The following is a 17,377-nucleotide window of genomic DNA, read 5'->3' as shown; positions in this document are numbered from 1 at the left end:
TTAAAAGTTAATACAATCTATACAACATACACATTTACAAAAAGGAAGAAACTAACTTAGTATGAGCATTCATTCAAATTGCTCTGAGAATGAACAAGTTCATTCATGTCCAAGCACTTCTTCACTCCTCCTAGTTTGTTTTTAGCTTTTGGGGTTTAAAAAAATTAATATAAAAAAATTAAAAAACAATTTTAATAATTCACACTAAATCTTAAATCATCAGAATACTTCAGAAAAACATTAGAAACTCCCTCAGGGAAAGAGAAGCCTTAATATTTGACTGTTGTGATCTAATTGTCGTTCCACGTACTGAAAACAACATATGTTATTCATACAGTTGCCAAGCAGCAGTATCAGTGAACATATTTTATGCCAGAGTTTCCCCACTGCAATTATTTTGCTACAAACATGTAGCACATGAATACACATGGCATTCCCAAATATGTCTGTGTGTTACTGTACTCCAGCTGCACTAACCATGGCACTGGTTCTGATCCAGGTAAATACCTTTGGCAGAAGACCAGTACAACAGTATGCTTCAGCTTTATACAGAATAGTTAATCTGGGTCACTAATAAAAATCTTATGGAAACGTATGACTGCTCATCCTGAAATGGGAAGCCGAGGTAAGAATCTCTATGGCTTTCAGCCGCGGAACCTCCAACATCCCATAGATCGCAAATGCAACCTGGAGTTCCGCCTATCAGCCTGCAGCTCTGCTCTCACCTCGGCTCCCCAGTGCTCCTGCTCCAGCCCTCCCACTCTGCCAGCCACATCCTCTGCCTGGCTGAAATATTTGGAGGTCAGAGCAAATCTGTGTCAGGCTTCTTCTTTGTGTGAGCCAGTCAGAAGCTGCAGTGTGCATAGGGGTCACTGCTGGCTGTCTCACAAGAGTGGAGATTACCTCTGTGTGCCACTACTTCTGTGTCAGGTACATTACTTTAATTACATTACATTACTTTTAATTAAAAATTATAATTTACATTTATTTACCTGCTGCTAGTGCCACTGTTCTAGTCACATAAACCTGCTCATCAGGACATATAGGGATTGTCCCAAACAGCTTGCAATCTAACTTAAAGCGGCACTGTCACCTACTAACCTTTCCTCTTTTTCTTCTTCCTCTCTTCCTCTTCAGCAATCTGTTCTTTTCTTCCTTTCTTCTTTCTTTTTCTTTAAACTATAAGACAAAGTAGGTACTACTTTGTCTTATGGGGACTGGTCACCTATTGACACGTTTTGACACAGGAAGTGAGCTCCCTGTGTCAAAATGTCTCCTTCACTTTGAAGTATCCTGCAGTCTTGCGGGATCCTTCATAGACAGCAATGCTGAACTCTCACACAAGATGGAGGCGCCCAGGAGGTACAGGATTGGGGTGGCCTCTCCCCAACGGCCACCAGACCCCCCGGACCTTGCCGACACACCAAGGGACTTGAAGGTTTTACTTTGGCACACCACTACCAAAAGGTTGCCTACCCGTACTCTATAGCATTATTTCATGCTGTATGTGTGCCATGCATCCTCTATGATATCATGTCAAAGAGAATGGTGATAAGTGGTAAAGGACAGCTGGAGCACTGCCCTGAGTCAGGTCTAGGGGAGCCCTCAATTTTCATTGGCCATACATTGTGCCTTAAATTTAAACCATATATACCTTTGGGACAGCATATTAGAAAATTCCCCATACCATAAATGGATTTAGAGTCAAGTATCTGCTTAATTGGGAAGAGAACAGCTGACAACCAGTTGGTCCAGTGAGCGCCTTTTACTTTGTGTAATTAATGCAATTTTATTGTATAAATTTTAGCAAAAATAACTTTTGCTAATAAAATGTAAACTAGTATAGTCCTTTTTCCATGTGAGAGCATTGATGACAAATGGAGAAAGAGTCAATTTTCTGCCTTCAACAGTATTATACTGGTAATGTATGGCATTTCATTTTATGAGTGCATCATTGAGAACAAAGAGGTAGATTAAGATAAATCATACTATTGCACCAAGATATTGGTTTGTTGATTATTAGTTTTGCCACCCTTTGCATAAAAAATATCATGGAAGTTAAGAATGTCATTAGGAAGTAGCAATATTGTACCTAAATGGTAGTTTATATTTCACATTTACATTTGATTGTTTCATGTGGTAGGGTCATTATTTTTGCAGTGGCTTATTGCATCCTCTTTTGTGTTCTTTTAAGGTATGACCATGACTCACTATAGGAGAAATATGGTGAGTCCATAGCACAATGGGTGTGTTGGGGAATTTAATTATCCCATAACACTAACTTTTGTTGTGGATTTACCAGGACACAGCTGATGACCCTAAAGACATTTTATCACAGATAGCCAGATGATTCACCAGCAGATTGTTTACTAATGGCACCTGTCCATTCCAGCACCAATTTCCACTTAATGAACTAAAGGGCACCTGGACTCCTTCCTCTTAAGCCCAGTTCATTTCATATTCTTCCTCTAGACAAAACCCATTTCATGATAATCCACACCCCACTCTTCCTGTACTCTTTTAATATCCGCTGTCCAAGGTTATAACCCACATCATCGTGTTTCACCCTCCTTCTTGCCTTCTTCACTCATAGTAACCCTTTTATACATCTTGTTATTATTATAATAATCTAATTTTTGGTTTATTATAATCTATTTGAGGGAATACAAATAGTGCAGCACAACACACACACTTGTCATACAAAACCACAAGGTATTTTCAATAATTCAAGACAGCTGGACAAAAAAGAGAAGCTTTCATTGTGCAGCACCAAAATAACTTTACTACATAAACCTTTATTGCATTCACAAGAATTTTAAATTATTTAAATGAATGGTTCCATACATATCCTCAAATATACTCTACTGCTGCAAAGTGACACAGCCATTTATTTTTTGTTATATTATTTGATTATTTTGGCTTCTCTTGATAAAAAAAACCCCGGGAGTTACCTGTATGATATAATACCTCTATGATTGATTATTTTTTTCCCCTTAAAATACAATACCTAGGTGTGCTCTCTTGCTTTATTTTCATAATTTTCACCCAGGTCTGCCTTTTATTCTATTATCAAACTCATACCCCCACAATAAGTTTTCCCGTTAGTAGAGTCACATATTACCATCTTGCTTTATAATCATCTTTGAGGGGCTCTAAGGTGGTAAAGAAAATGTAACATTCAATATCTCGTGTAACTTTCGCCAGGTACCTGATCATCTGGCAATGATAGCACTAAGCTTTCAATTGAAAAGGACATATACTTTTTGTCAACTCATTAAATGCTTAAAAGCTCATGCAAATTACATCTGATTCGATAATCTGAGAGTTTTGCGTCATTGCGTTTCATTAGTATTGTATGCCTTCTTCTTTTTTCCTATCAAATAATCTGGTTTAATTTTGCTTCTGAACCACTTAGTTTGTTTTGTACAGAAAAGAAACTGAATGGTCAAAGATAAGTATCTTTTGGATATTTTTACTCTTTTCTTTTGTAATAATAGGCAAAATTACATCAGATAGAGGCACAAAAAAATTAAATGAAATTTGTCCTAAAGTGCTAAAGATAGCTATTAATAAATGTATAAACCAGACATTTTAGATGTGATAAAAAAAAATTATATATATATATTTTTTATATACCATTACATAAGTTATGGAGGGTAAAGGTGATGAGAATGGTATTTCTCGTGCTACCCCAAGCCTCAAGTATTAAGCCAGTATCCCAACCTCATGCTGACAAGTCCCATTAAGGATGAAACAGCTGTCCATGAGTGGTGATCTGGCTATTGCACCTCTTCTCGAGTTTTGTCTAAAGGCTGTCCTGTACAGCGGGCAATTACTTTCAAGGGATCCATGTATAACGTGGATAAAGAGACAAAGGTGATAATTGTTAACCTTATTTTCATGCACCTACCCAGAATCCCTTGTTGCTGTGGCAGCACCATGAGATTTTTGAGGGAAAAACAAGCCTTCTGGCTTGTCTGGTGGCTGTAGATGAGTGTTTAATAATTATTCTACTATATATATATATATATATATATATATATATATATATATATATATACACACACACACCTCACTTAGTAATACCACTACTGAATATAAGAAAATAAACAATAGGGTCATCCACTTATTTTCATATAATGTTTATGCCTCCCCCTTATCTAGTCATTATCAGTGAAATCTGGAAGTTATAAATACTGTCTGTATGTGTAAAATGAATACTGCCTAAATATGACTGCTATTTTTTATTGTGGTCAAAACTCTTCAAGGTCCAGGCGTTAATACATTAACCTCATTGTCAGAGCAAAATAAGCACCTGAGGAAATAAATTGCAATTGCACCTCTTTTTGATCTCATGTACATAACATGCTGAGACAGATAAGTTGCACAGCTCAGCCCTACTCGAAGCAGAGGCCCACTGACTTTACTCATTCAGAATGCATGGTAATAAATTGAAATTGCTAATTCTCCTGCAAACTTCTGCTTAGTGAATGTATCCTTCAGATACAAAATGTATGTATCTCAGACACACCTAATGTACAGTATATTACATTATGTATACTAGCTACTATACCACTTTCTCTGGTTATTATGTTACCTAAATGTGTATAACTGTGCCATAGTAACTACAATTTTACAACTTTACAAGAAAAAGAAAAGATAATTGTGAACTTTCCACATGATCCCATCTTTAAATTGGATTGCTCAAAAGAGTGACCCTGATCCCCAAAATTAAAAAATGACTACCATTTTAATGTAAATCTGTGTTTTACTCAGATTGAGTTTTTGTAAGTAATTTTAAAGTAACATTCAAATTATAATAAATTGTTAAGCAACCGCCAATAGACAAATTACACGGTGATTAAACAAAGTGGCTTGATTTTTTTATGTGTGGTTCTTTTCTGCCCTCTGGTGGCTTATTTTTCAAGAGTATTACAACAAATGAGTTTGTTAAAATGTGAATATATAATGGGAGTGGAAAGGATGCAATATCAAAATCCCATAGTATGACATAAACCACAATTTTAGTGAATAAACTCCTGTCTTAATCAACCAGTGGGGCACAATGTGGTGATTCATGTGTATGGTGCAAAGGATTTCATTAGACATCAGGACTTCATTGGCACTGCCATTAAGAATTATGCAAGTGTGATGTTTATGCCGTGAAAACTACCCAAAATGTCATGACTGTCTACAGAGACCTTCAGGTCAGCACATGAAGTTTATTGGAGCAATATGAAATAAAACACACCTTTCTTCAGTGTTAAAGTACATTGCTGCATACAGCAATACCCACAGAACAATATTTATTCTCAAACTAAGTACGGTAGTTTCTGTGTACAATGATACATTTACTATGAACATGTTGTATTGTTGGATACAAAAATGATGATTATTTTCTTTTAACAATTATTATAACTCCTTGTACAGGATTATGAAATTCCACGTAGCAAAGAGAAAGTTTAAGGAGACTTTAAGACCGTATGATGTGAAGGATGTCATCGAACAATATTCTGCTGGTCACCTGGATATGTTATGCAGAATAAAGAGTCTTCAAACACGGTTGGTAGAGGTTTCTTATGTAACCAGTAAAACTGGTGAGGTTTTTAAACTAGGTTACTCATGTGACTTATTGTGATCATCACTGAGTACTGAAGAATTGTTCAGTGGCTTATTGATTTGGCATTAAGAGGGTTAAGCTATTGTTTAAGCTGTATTTTTGTGATTGTGTTTATGAGAAACAGTACATTTATTTATGTATTTTTAATGATGATACATTCTCAGGGCCCATTCTGCAAAGATATGTGAAGCCATCCAATCTCATTTTCAGAAACCATGCTCCATACAAAAATAGATATAAAAAAGACCAAAAGCTAAAAAAAACTCCAACACAAAAAATCTAAGTAATCAGTCTGCACCCAATGGCATTGGATTGTTAGAGTATCTATATACTCCTGTGTACCAGTTGTTTAGAGGCCTTGAATGGGCCCTTTAGATTTGCATGGTATCAAAAGACTTGAATGTCTAGTCTGTTAAGTGAAATCTTAGTGAATAGACCCACATGGGCCTGTTGTAATATTTGCCTATAAATGCCAAGGATAGCTGAAAACCAAAACTTTGAAAATTCACATTTCAATATTTATGGTTTGGTGGCAAAGCCCTACATGCATTTTCCATTTATGCTATTTACATTTGATTGTTTGTTTTTTCTTCTTTCTTTCTTTCAACAGAGTTGACCAAATACTTGGAAAAGGTCAAATAACAACAGACAAGAAAAGTCGTGAAAAGAATGCCTCAGAAATTGAGACAACTGACGACCTTAGTATGTTGGGTCGTGTTGTTAAAGTTGAGAAGCAGGTATGTATGCTAAAATGTTATGATCAATTATAAAGTGGTTATTCCTAATAATCTAAAAATGTTTAATTAAAGTGTATCACTAACAAATTATATGATACCATAAAGATGGTATCCTAGGAATAATATGTATTTATATATTAGGAGTTAATTACTTCAAAGACATGGTTCACCTGATATCAAAGAGTTCAATTAACTTAATTTGCTAGTGTGGTCTAGCTTAACACAGAAAAGCATAAGAATAAACAGTGAGCAAAATAAACACAACTTGAGTCATTTTCTCTGAATCCCCTTTCCGATTCTTTGGGGCATCCTGAAAAAAAGCTTATCCGGAGAAGACAAAGTGAGCGCTACCATCAGTCCTGTGTCATGAGAGCAATAAGGCATCCTGAGACCATTCATGTGTTGGGTGGCTTCTCACACAGCCATGAATAAAGAATGGTACCTTCAAGAGTAACTTCTCCCAACCATGCAAGTTTAGTGACGAACAATGCCTTTTCCAGCCTGATGGAGCACCTTGCCATAAGGCAAAAGTGATAACTAAGTGGCTTGGGGGAAGTAAACATCGCAATTTGGGGCCCATGGCCAGGAAACTCCCTAGACCTTAATCCCATTGAGAACTTGTGGTCAGTCCTCAAGATGCAGGTGGACAGATAAAAAACCCACACATTTTGACAAACTCTGAGCATTGATTATGCAAGAATGGGCATTTGTGAAGACCAATACTTCTCAAAATACATTCTCAAAACTTTTAACCATGACTGTACATGGGATTCCCATTTCTGTGTGGAACTTCTGTTTGTAAATTCCAACATAACATAAAGTAAGATCATATAAAAGGCATTGTGATTCAAAGCATTGAAAACAGAGGTGGTATAGAGCAAGATGATATGGATTTATTGACATAACAGTACTGATTGGCAAATCAAGGAGCTCACTAAGATAGACTGCATTCCTACAAGAATGTGTGAGTATTTTACAGGCTTCATTACTAAATAAGAGGGGTGATACAGATAAAACCCATCCCTTTCATACACATGTAAATGGCACCATTGTTATGTGATGATAGTAACATAGTTCATAAGGTTGAAAAAAGACCAAAGTCCATCAAGTTCAACCTATATAATGATGGATCAGTTGGTGCAGATTATACGATTTGTACTAAATTGTTTGGCCAAGGAAGCTTTTTTGGGTCAAATCAGATGTTTACTGCAGTTGTTTCACACAAAGTTTAACCAGAGAGAAGCAACAGCTGTAGGTTTTGAAAAGATGCATTTCATGACCAGGGGAAAGTATGCCATAAGTTCTCTGTTAGGAGTATATTTATTGCAATGAGCAGTACCAATGGAAGCAAATGGAACAGGTAACTCTGGATGCAGCAGAACATTGTGTAAAAAGTAAAAGAAAGTTTGTAAACTGGTGAATTTGTTTACATAGTCCTTTGAGCCAAAGTTGCTGGGTACAAATGTTGTTATCCCAGGAGCTGGATTACACTTTTCATCTGATGAATGTATTCACTGGAGTCATGAATTGCGCTTCACTATCTGGAAATCTGATGGACGAATCTGGGTTTAGTAAATACCAGGAGAACACTACCTACTGGAATACATAGTGCCTAGTTTGGTGGAAGATGCCTTTGAAGGGTAATGTTAATGCTACAGCATACAAAGATATTTTAGACAATTGTATGCTCCAACTTTGTGGCAACAATTTCAGGAGGGTCCTTTCATGTTCCATCATGACTGTGCCCTTGTGCACAAAGAAAGGTCAATAAAGACATGAACTTGAGTGTCCTGCACAGAGCCCTGACCTTAGCCCCACTAAATACCTTTGGTGTGAATTGTAACACCAATTATTAACCAGGTCTTCTTGTTCAACATCAGTGTGCAACCTCACAAATCTCCTTTTGGCTGAATGGGCGCAAATTCCCACAGACCCCCTCCAAAAACCTTAGGAAAACATTCCCAGAAGAGTAGAGGCTATTATAGCCCCAAACGGGACAAGTAACTCCATATTAATGCCCATGGTTTTGCAATGGAATGTCCAACAAGCTCATACACACTATATAGACAAAAGTATTGGGACACCTGACCATTACACCAACCGGGACTTTGATGTCATTGCATTCTAAATGCATAGACATTAATGCACGGCGAGCAGAATCATATTGGACACTATTTTCTTTTCGTTTTGTTCAGTTTGTTTTCAGGCAACATATTTTGTTTCCTGGCCATTCACCTTGGACGAAATTCAGGGGCCTTTCTTATTCGGAATGATATTTGGGGGCTCTCCCAAAGGAGGAGGTTCCTGACACCTTCTAGACTCACTTTTCATTTTAGATTTTTTTTTTAAAGGTTCCTTTAGAGAGGACGGTCAAAGAGGTGCAGCATCAGCAGTAGTAGAGCACTGGCAATGATTGGGCAAAAATTTACACAGAAACACCCCAAACAATTCCACAGAAAAGTATAAGCTTTTATAGCTGCAAAGGGAGAACCAACTACATATTAACATCTATATTGTCACGCCACCGGCAGGGAGACCCGCTGGGTCCCCCGGCCGGCAACAGCAACCGCCGCGAGGCAGGGGGAGACCCCCCGCTTCGGTCCGGCAGCCGCAGCTGCCGCGAAGAAGAGGGAGACCCCCCGCTTCTGAACGGCAGCAGCAGCCGCCGCGAGGTAGGGGAAGACCCCCTGCTCCCGCACTGCAACCTCGGTCCCCGCGCAGAAGGGGGAGACCCCCCACTTCTGCACAGCAGACGCGGCCGCCGCGGAGAAGGGGGAGACCCCCCGCTTCTGCAGGGCAGGCGCAGCCGCCACGGAGAAGGGGGAGACCCCCCGCTTCTGCAGGGCAGGCGCAGCCGCCGCGGAGAAGGGGGAGACCCCCCGCTTCTGCACAGCAGAGACAGCCGCTTCACAGGTCCAGCTCTGGTGTCCGGACGCGTTCTTCTTCACGCCACCTAGTGGCGCCCGAGGAAACTGCACCTGCTTATATAGGACGATTACGCAATCGCCAACCACAAGATGGCCGCGCAGGAAGTGACGTAACGGCACTTTGAAATTTTGGCGGGAGATCTCCAATTAGTGCCTAACTTCCTGTGCCTACTTAAGAGACTTCAGAACACTAAGACCTTGCCTTCTGATGGTCGTCTATGCCCTGTGCTAGCACCCAGATAGCGTTCCTCTGCTTGATTCCTGTATTTGACCTCGGCTTGTTTTTGACTATTCTGATCTCTGGTATCCTGACCTCGGCTTGCTCCTCGTTTATCCTGCTCTCCGGTATCCTGACCTCGGCTTGCTCCTCGTTTTTCCTGCTCTCCGGTATCCTGACCTCGGCTCTCTGGACCATCCCTGCAGTCCTACCTGACTACGGAGTCTCCTCTGTACGCTGTGCCGTGACAGAATCAGAAGGCCATCATGAGACCCGCTTCGGTAGGACAAGGGTCCACTGAGGCTCGACTTGACGAGATGGATCATCGTCTGGATCAATTTGCTCAAGCTCTTGTGACCTTGCTTCAGCGTACTGATCCTTCGCAGCAAGCACCTCAACCTGTGGCGGCTCCTACTCCACCGCCGTTACCAGTGGCCACGGTTCCTGCTCACCTGCCTCCACCCCAACGCTACAATGGGGATCCAGCAACCTGTCGAGGTTTTTTGAACCAGTGTGAGATACACTTTGAACTGTCTCCTTATGCCTTTCCCAATGAACGTGCCAAGGTGGGATACGTCATTTCACTCCTTACGGATAAAGCCTTGGCATGGGCTTCACCGCTTTGGGAGAGAAACGTCTCTACAGTGCGCTCCTATGCTGAATTTGTTTCCAGTCTACGTGCCGCATTTGATACTCCGGGTAGAAGGGCCACTGCTTCTAATTCGCTCTTTACCATCCGTCAGGGTTCCCGTCCGCTTCTGGAATACGCTATAGAGTTCCGGACCCTGATGGGAGAGGTGAACTGGACTAATGAGGCATTAGTGGCTGCCTTTCTGAATGGACTTTCTGAGACCCTCAAAGACGAGACTGCTGCCAGAGATTTGCCCACAGAACTAGACTCCGTGATTTCGTATATTTCCCAAATTGATCTGCGTCTCCGCCAAAGGCAAGCACAACGGGAGAGTTTGAAGTTACGTGACAAGGGTGAGAGATCTACTACACGCTTCTTACCACAGTTTTCTTCTGCCGATCCCTCGAACGAACCATCTGAGGAACCCATGCAGTTGGGAGCCACTCGACTCTCTGATCGAGAGAGGAACAGACGGAGACGGGAGGGATTATGCTTTTACTGTGGACTCTCGGGTCACTTTATCGGACACTGTCCTAGCAGGCCGGGAAACGCCCGCACCTAGGTAGGCCAGGGGAACCTACCATAGGTGTGGTGAACTATTCCCCTAACCTGTTCACCACCCGAATGACTGTTCCGGTTCGTCTAGTCTGGGATTCTGGATTCATTGACACTGAGGCTTTCCTGGATTCCGGCGCTGCCGGCAACTTTATTGATTCTGTGTTTTGTGAGCAGCAACGCATTCCCACCCTATCCCTGCCCGTACCGTTAGCTATTGAAGCTATTGATGGTAGACCGCTTCGTCCTGATCAGATTTCTCGTTCTACAGCTCCACTCAACCTTGCCGTCGGGATTGTACACAAGGAACGTTTACAACTACTCGTCATCCGCTCGCCCTCCATTCCCATTATATTGGGATTTCCGTGGCTACAGGTACATAATCCTGTTATTGATTGGACTACGACTCAGATCACGTCCTGGAGTGCGTCCTGTAAGGCACATTGCCTCACTCCTCTAAAGCTTGCCACGGTTACAGCCTCTTCGAGGGAGGCCTCTTCCCTGCCGAAACAGTACCAGGACTTCGCGGACGTATTTGATAAGAAAGAGGCTGAGAAACTACCACCACACAGACCGTACGATTGCCCGATTGACTTGCTTCCGGGGACCATGCCACCCCGGGGGCGGGTTTACCCACTCTCCATTCCGGAGACCCAAGCTATGGAATCGTACATAGAGGAGAATCTTCGCCGAGGATTTATCCGCCGGTCTGTATCACCCGCTGGCGCAGGGTTCTTCTTCGTGAAGAAGAAGAATGGGGAGCTTCGTCCATGCATCGATTATCGGGGCCTGAACAAGATTACCAGGCGTAACACTTACCCTATTCCACTGATTTCCGAACTTTTCGACAGGCTACGTGGGGCTACTATCTACACCAAGCTGGATCTCCGGGGAGCGTACAATCTTGTCCGAATCCGTGCTGACGATGAATGGAAGACCGCCTTCAATACTCGTTCAGGACACTATGAATATACCGTTATGCCATTTGGGCTATGCAACGCCCCGGCGGTCTTCCAGGAGTTCATTAATGACTGCCTTCGAGACTTCCTTCAACAGTTTGTGGTGGTGTACCTCGACGACATTCTGATATACTCTTCCGATTTGCAGTCACACCGCACCCATGTTAAGCGCGTTTTGTCCCGACTACGGCTCCATGGACTATACGCTAAACTCGAGAAGTGCGAATTTGAGATCCAGAGGGTGATATTTCTTGGATACGTTATTACGCCCTCAGGCTTTGAGATGGACCCATCCAAGGTGCAGGCCATCAGAGACTGGCCTCAACCACTGGGCCTCAAACCCCTACAGCGTTTTTTGGGGTTTGCTAATTATTATAGACGTTTCATCCGTGACTACTCCAAGGTCGCTGCTCCCCTGACGGCCCTTACTAAGAAAGGGGCCAATACCCTGGAGTGGTCTCCCGAAGCCATTTCCGCTTTTTCCCGACTCAAGACCAAGTTTACCACCGCGCCTGTGTTACGTCATCCTGATCCTCGGTTACCGTTTGTTTTGGAGGTCGATGCATCTGAGTCTGGAGTCGGGGCTGTGCTTTCACAGAGGGCTTCCTATAGTGGTCCTCTCCATCCTTGCGGGTACTTCTCCAGGAGATTCTCCCCGGCGGAGAGGAACTATGATGTGGGAAACAAGGAACTTCTGGCTGTCATCCTCGCGCTGGAGGAGTGGCGTCATCTTCTGGAGGGTGTTCCTATTCCCACGCTGATTCTGACAGATCATAAGAATCTTCAGTATATAGAGACTGCCAAGTGCCTGAATCCCCGGCAGGCCAGATGGGCCTTGTTTCTTTCCCGCTTCTCGTTTGTCCTGACCTATCGTCCAGGCTCCAAGAACGTCAAGGCGGACGCTCTCTCCCGTATGCATGTGTCCCCCGAGGAGGAGGGTCGTGCGCCCGAACCCATCATACCTGCTACCAAGGTCCTGGCGGCTCTACATACTTGTTGCCGAACTCCCTTGCTTGACCGGATCGCTGGTTTTCAAGCCCGAGCTCCAGCCTCCTTGCCAGCTGGGAGACTGTTTGTTCCCGCGCACCTCCGTACCCGCGTGCTTCGCCTGTCCCATGGGTCCAGAACCGCCGGCCACCCTGGGCTAGCACGTACCAAGGACCTTGTTTCGAGGACATTTTGGTGGCCAGAATGGACTAAGGATACTGCCCTGTTTGTCCGCTCCTGTCTCAAGTGCGCCGCCAATAAGTCCTCCAGGAGACACCCTGCCGGGTTGCTTCACCCATTGCCCCGTCCTTCAAGGCCTTGGACTCACCTTGCCATGGACTTTATAGTGGACTTGCCCAACTCTAAGGGGCATACCGTGATTCTGATGATCATTGATCGTTTTTCAAAGATGGCGCACATGATACCTTTGAGGAAACTTCCCACGGCATCAGTATTGGCGGACATATTCTTGCGGGAGATAGTCCGTCTTCATGGAGTACCCACCGAGATCGTCTCCGACCGCGGTACCCAATTTATTGCACGTTTTTGGCGCGAGTTCACGAGGGCATTGGGTGTTACACTAGCGTTTTCATCGGCCTATCACCCACAGTCTAACGGCGCTGCAGAGAGGGCTAACCAGCACCTTGAACAATATCTGCGCATTTTCATCAACCAACATCAGGATGATTGGGTTGACCTGCTTCCTTTGGCGGAGTTTGCTCGGAACAATGCGGTACAAGAGTCTACGGGAGAGTCCGCCTTCTATTGTGTCTACGGTCTTCATCCGCAACCCTTCCCTGGAGCCTTTCCGAATTCTACTGATCCTGCTTTGGAGGAACGACTGACTAATATACAGTCCACCTGGGCTTCGGTGCAGAGAACTCTGGAACTGGCTGGTAGACGACAGGAACTCCAAGCCAACAAGAGACGTTCCGGTACTCCTGCGTATTCTCCGGGGGACCGCGTTTGGTTGTCTACGAGATACCTGCGACTCCGCGTGCCCAGCATGAAGCTGGCACCGCGTTTCATCGGTCCCTTTTCGATCGTCCGTCGGGTGAATCCTGTTGCCTACGAACTTTCTCTGCCTAGGACACTCCGTATCCCTCGAGTCTTTCATGTCTCCCTATTGAAGCCACTGGTTTGCAACCGTTTTTCTACTAGACCCCCTGTCGCGGGGACTTCAGGGCGTATTCCTCAAGCCATCCTGGACTGTCGCAGACAACAAGGGAGTCTTCAGTATCTTGTTCATTGGAGAGGACATGGCCCAGAGGATCGTTCCTGGGTTCCTGAAGCTCGCTTCCACGCCCCTCATCTCGTGCGTGCATTCCATGCTAAGAGGCAGCGTGGTTCGGGCAGGGGTCGCCCTGAGGTCGCCCCTTTAAGGAGGGGTACTGTCACGCCACCGGCAGGGAGACCCGCTGGGTCCCCCGGCCGGCAACAGCAACCGCCGCGAGGCAGGGGGAGACCCCCCGCTTCGGTCCGGCAGCCGCAGCTGCCGCGAAGAAGAGGGAGACCCCCCGCTTCTGAACGGCAGCAGCAGCCGCCGCGAGGTAGGGGAAGACCCCCTGCTCCCGCACGGCAACCTCGGTCCCCGCGCAGAAGGGGGAGACCCCCCACTTCTGCACAGCAGACGCGGCCGCCGCGGAGAAGGGGGAGACCCCCCGCTTCTGCAGGGCAGGCGCAGCCGCCACGGAGAAGGGGGAGACCCCCCGCTTCTGCAGGGCAGGCGCAGCCGCCGCGGAGAAGGGGGAGACCCCCCGCTTCTGCACAGCAGAGACAGCCGCTGCAGATGGAAGGGGAACTTACCTCTTCCACGTCGCGTTCCCAGCAGCTTCACAGGTCCAGCTCTGGTGTCCGGACGCGTTCTTCTTCACGCCACCTAGTGGCGCCCGAGGAAACTGCACCTGCTTATATAGGACGATTACGCAATCGCCAACCACAAGATGGCCGCGCAGGAAGTGACGTAACGGCACTTTGAAATTTTGGCGGGAGATCTCCAATTAGTGCCTAACTTCCTGTGCCTACTTAAGAGACTTCAGAACACTAAGACCTTGCCTTCTGATGGTCGTCTATGCCCTGTGCTAGCACCCAGATAGCGTTCCTCTGCTTGATTCCTGTATTTGACCTCGGCTTGTTTTTGACTATTCTGATCTCTGGTATCCTGACCTCGGCTTGCTCCTCGTTTATCCTGCTCTCCGGTATCCTGACCTCGGCTTGCTCCTCGTTTTTCCTGCTCTCCGGTATCCTGACCTCGGCTCTCTGGACCATCCCTGCAGTCCTACCTGACTACGGAGTCTCCTCTGTACGCTGTGCCGTGACATATATATTTTGAATGTGATGTTATAAAAGTCCCTGTAATCGTCAAGTGTCCCAATACTTTTGTCAAAATAGTGTATGTTAATGTGTGTGTGTAAGTATCTTAGTATGTTTTTGTGTGTGAAAGTTTCTTAGTATGTGTATTGTTGAGAAAAAAATGGCTCCTAGAACCAAACCAAATTTGTTGGTGAGGAAAACATAATAATTTACCAGTATGTCTCTTCCCTTCTCTTTGTGACCAGCTTGTCGCCTTGTATACATGTTTATTAACTGATTCATAAATCATAACTTTATATAGGTCTAAATATGGGGGAGTTTGGGATTGAAATCTATACTTAAATATATCTCGTCTGTTAAGAAACATAGCTTTTTATATTTCATAATATATCATTGGTATATTAAGTATAACTTTTAGCTAAAAAGAAAAATGCAGTATTTATTCATGTTTTGTACCACAAGAATGTCCTAACCCATGCTTAAAGAAACTCAGTTCTAAGGATATTACTTGATAGATAGTGGATGCCTGTCCATTTTTTAAATGTATCAAGAATGTTAAATTGGTTGCTATTGAGATAAGACCATTTTTCGCACCCAATACCAGATTCAGTTATTAAACGCAAACTTGAATTTAACAACTGTGCTGTTACAAGATTGTCTATGAAGAAGTTAGCTGTTATTTGTATTTTAAAAAGTTAGGGACACTCTTGTCATACAAATCTATTTTACTAATACATTTATCCTCTCATCTACAGGTACAATCCATTGAGTCAAAACTAGATAGCTTACTTGATATCTACCAACAGGTCTTAAAGAAAGGATCTGCCTCAGCACTGACATTGGCATCATTTCAGATGCCACTCTTTGAATGTGAACAAACATCAGATTATCAAAGTCCCATAGACAGTAAAGATTTGTCCCATTCTGCACAGAACAGTGGGTTTATTACCAGGTCATCGAGTGCCAACATCCCTCGTGGGTTACAGTTTGTACTAACACCAAATGAATATAATACTCCTGCTTACTATGGATTAAGTCCAACTACACAAAGTCAAGCAACACAAATGTCAACAAATCCCAATGACGGACCTGCAAAAGTGATTCCCAACAGCGTATCAAACCAAATAAGCCAGGCATCAAAACCAACAGCACCAACAACATTACAGATACCTGCTGTTCCATCCTTGAAACATATCAACAGACCAGAACCTATTCACATAATTCCTGTGACTACAAAAGAAGATATTTGTGATGTCACCTCCTGCCTTGTTGCCTCTAAAGAAAGTGTACAGCCTCCACAACCCAGTTTAACTAAACATTTTGTAAGAAGGAAAAGCCTTGATGCAAGTAGTGGGGTATTATCTTCAGTTCCATTTATACATAAGGATTTGGGGAAATCAATTTCTGTACAAAATCTGATTCAATCCACAGAAGAACTTAATGCACAGCTATCATACAGTGACTCAAGTGTCTCTAGAGGAAGCCAAGAAATATACCCAGAATGGAGGGAATCAAAGCTTTTTATAGCCGACGAAGAACTGGAGACAGAGAATGAGACTGGAGATGTTGTATCTCAGTCTACAGAGGATACCAATTTGTTATCGGACTCTTTGAGGACTGGAATGGCAAGATCATCTCAAAGCATCTGCAAAACAAGGGATGGTACAGAAACACTTAGCCCTCCTCATGCTAAACACAAATAACATTTGGATTTATTTATTATTACTTTCATAGGCTTAAAGATCCTTAAGTCATACATATCATTGCATGAACTATGTTGAACGCCCTTAAAAACATTATCAGTTAGAACAGGGAAGAATTGGAAAGGCAGTTCTGTGAGCCCTAGTTGCATGGAAATGCATGTTTTAATGAAGGTTACAGACCATAAAAAACAATATACACAGACACACGCACCCAAACAAAATATATATCTATATATATATATATATATATATATATATATATATATATATATATATATCTATATGTAAATCTAAAAAGCTGAGCGAGTAAAAACAATAAGCTAAGAACTTGGGCATAATTAATGGTACAGAAAGCAAGTGCAGATTGTAAAGCACTTTGAATCTAGATATATAAACCTGTTCAAATTAAATATAAAGTCATGTTTACAAAATAAATTGTTACAGCTGCTAGCAAGGTAACACAGAAAGTAGTAACATAGGATTTGAACTGCTGCTAGTTATAGAGAGATATACACATCAAGTCAATTCAATTCTTTTAATACTCACATAATATGAATGTTGATTTCTGTATATTTTTGGTGAATTAGTGTTGTGACACAAAAAAATGAGAAAATTGGCACATTTCTTTTGGGTTGCTCTTTATAAAGAGAACATTCTTTTGCTAAAATAATTTATTACACATGAAAAATCACTGCAGTCTTAACCGTACTCAATGCTGTAAACACTAT

At 43.0% G+C, this 17,377-nt stretch overlaps 1 protein-coding gene across 2 annotated transcripts in view; it reads left to right on the top strand.

Annotated features, from left to right (window-relative positions):
• Positions 1-16,887, top strand: part of KCNQ5 (potassium voltage-gated channel subfamily Q member 5) — a 242,785-nt gene extending 225,898 nt beyond the window's left edge. For both annotated transcript variants that reach the window (XM_053461252.1, XM_053461250.1), the window contains 3 exons: positions 5,431-5,562; positions 6,231-6,357; positions 15,702-16,887. In XM_053461252.1, coding sequence (XP_053317227.1) covers positions 5,431-5,562; positions 6,231-6,357; positions 15,702-16,649 — 1,207 coding nt within the window. In that variant the 3' untranslated portion in view covers positions 16,650-16,887. The remainder of the gene's footprint in view (positions 1-5,430; positions 5,563-6,230; positions 6,358-15,701) is intronic.
• The last annotated feature ends 490 nt before the right edge of the window (positions 16,888-17,377 follow it).

The sequence above is a fragment of the Spea bombifrons genome, chromosome 3 (assembly GCF_027358695.1).
Source record: "Spea bombifrons isolate aSpeBom1 chromosome 3, aSpeBom1.2.pri, whole genome shotgun sequence".
Classification (NCBI taxonomy): domain Eukaryota; kingdom Metazoa; phylum Chordata; class Amphibia; order Anura; family Pelobatidae; genus Spea; species Spea bombifrons.
Note: the sequence above shows the minus strand (reverse complement) of the source record. Positions and strands in the feature narration are given on the sequence as shown.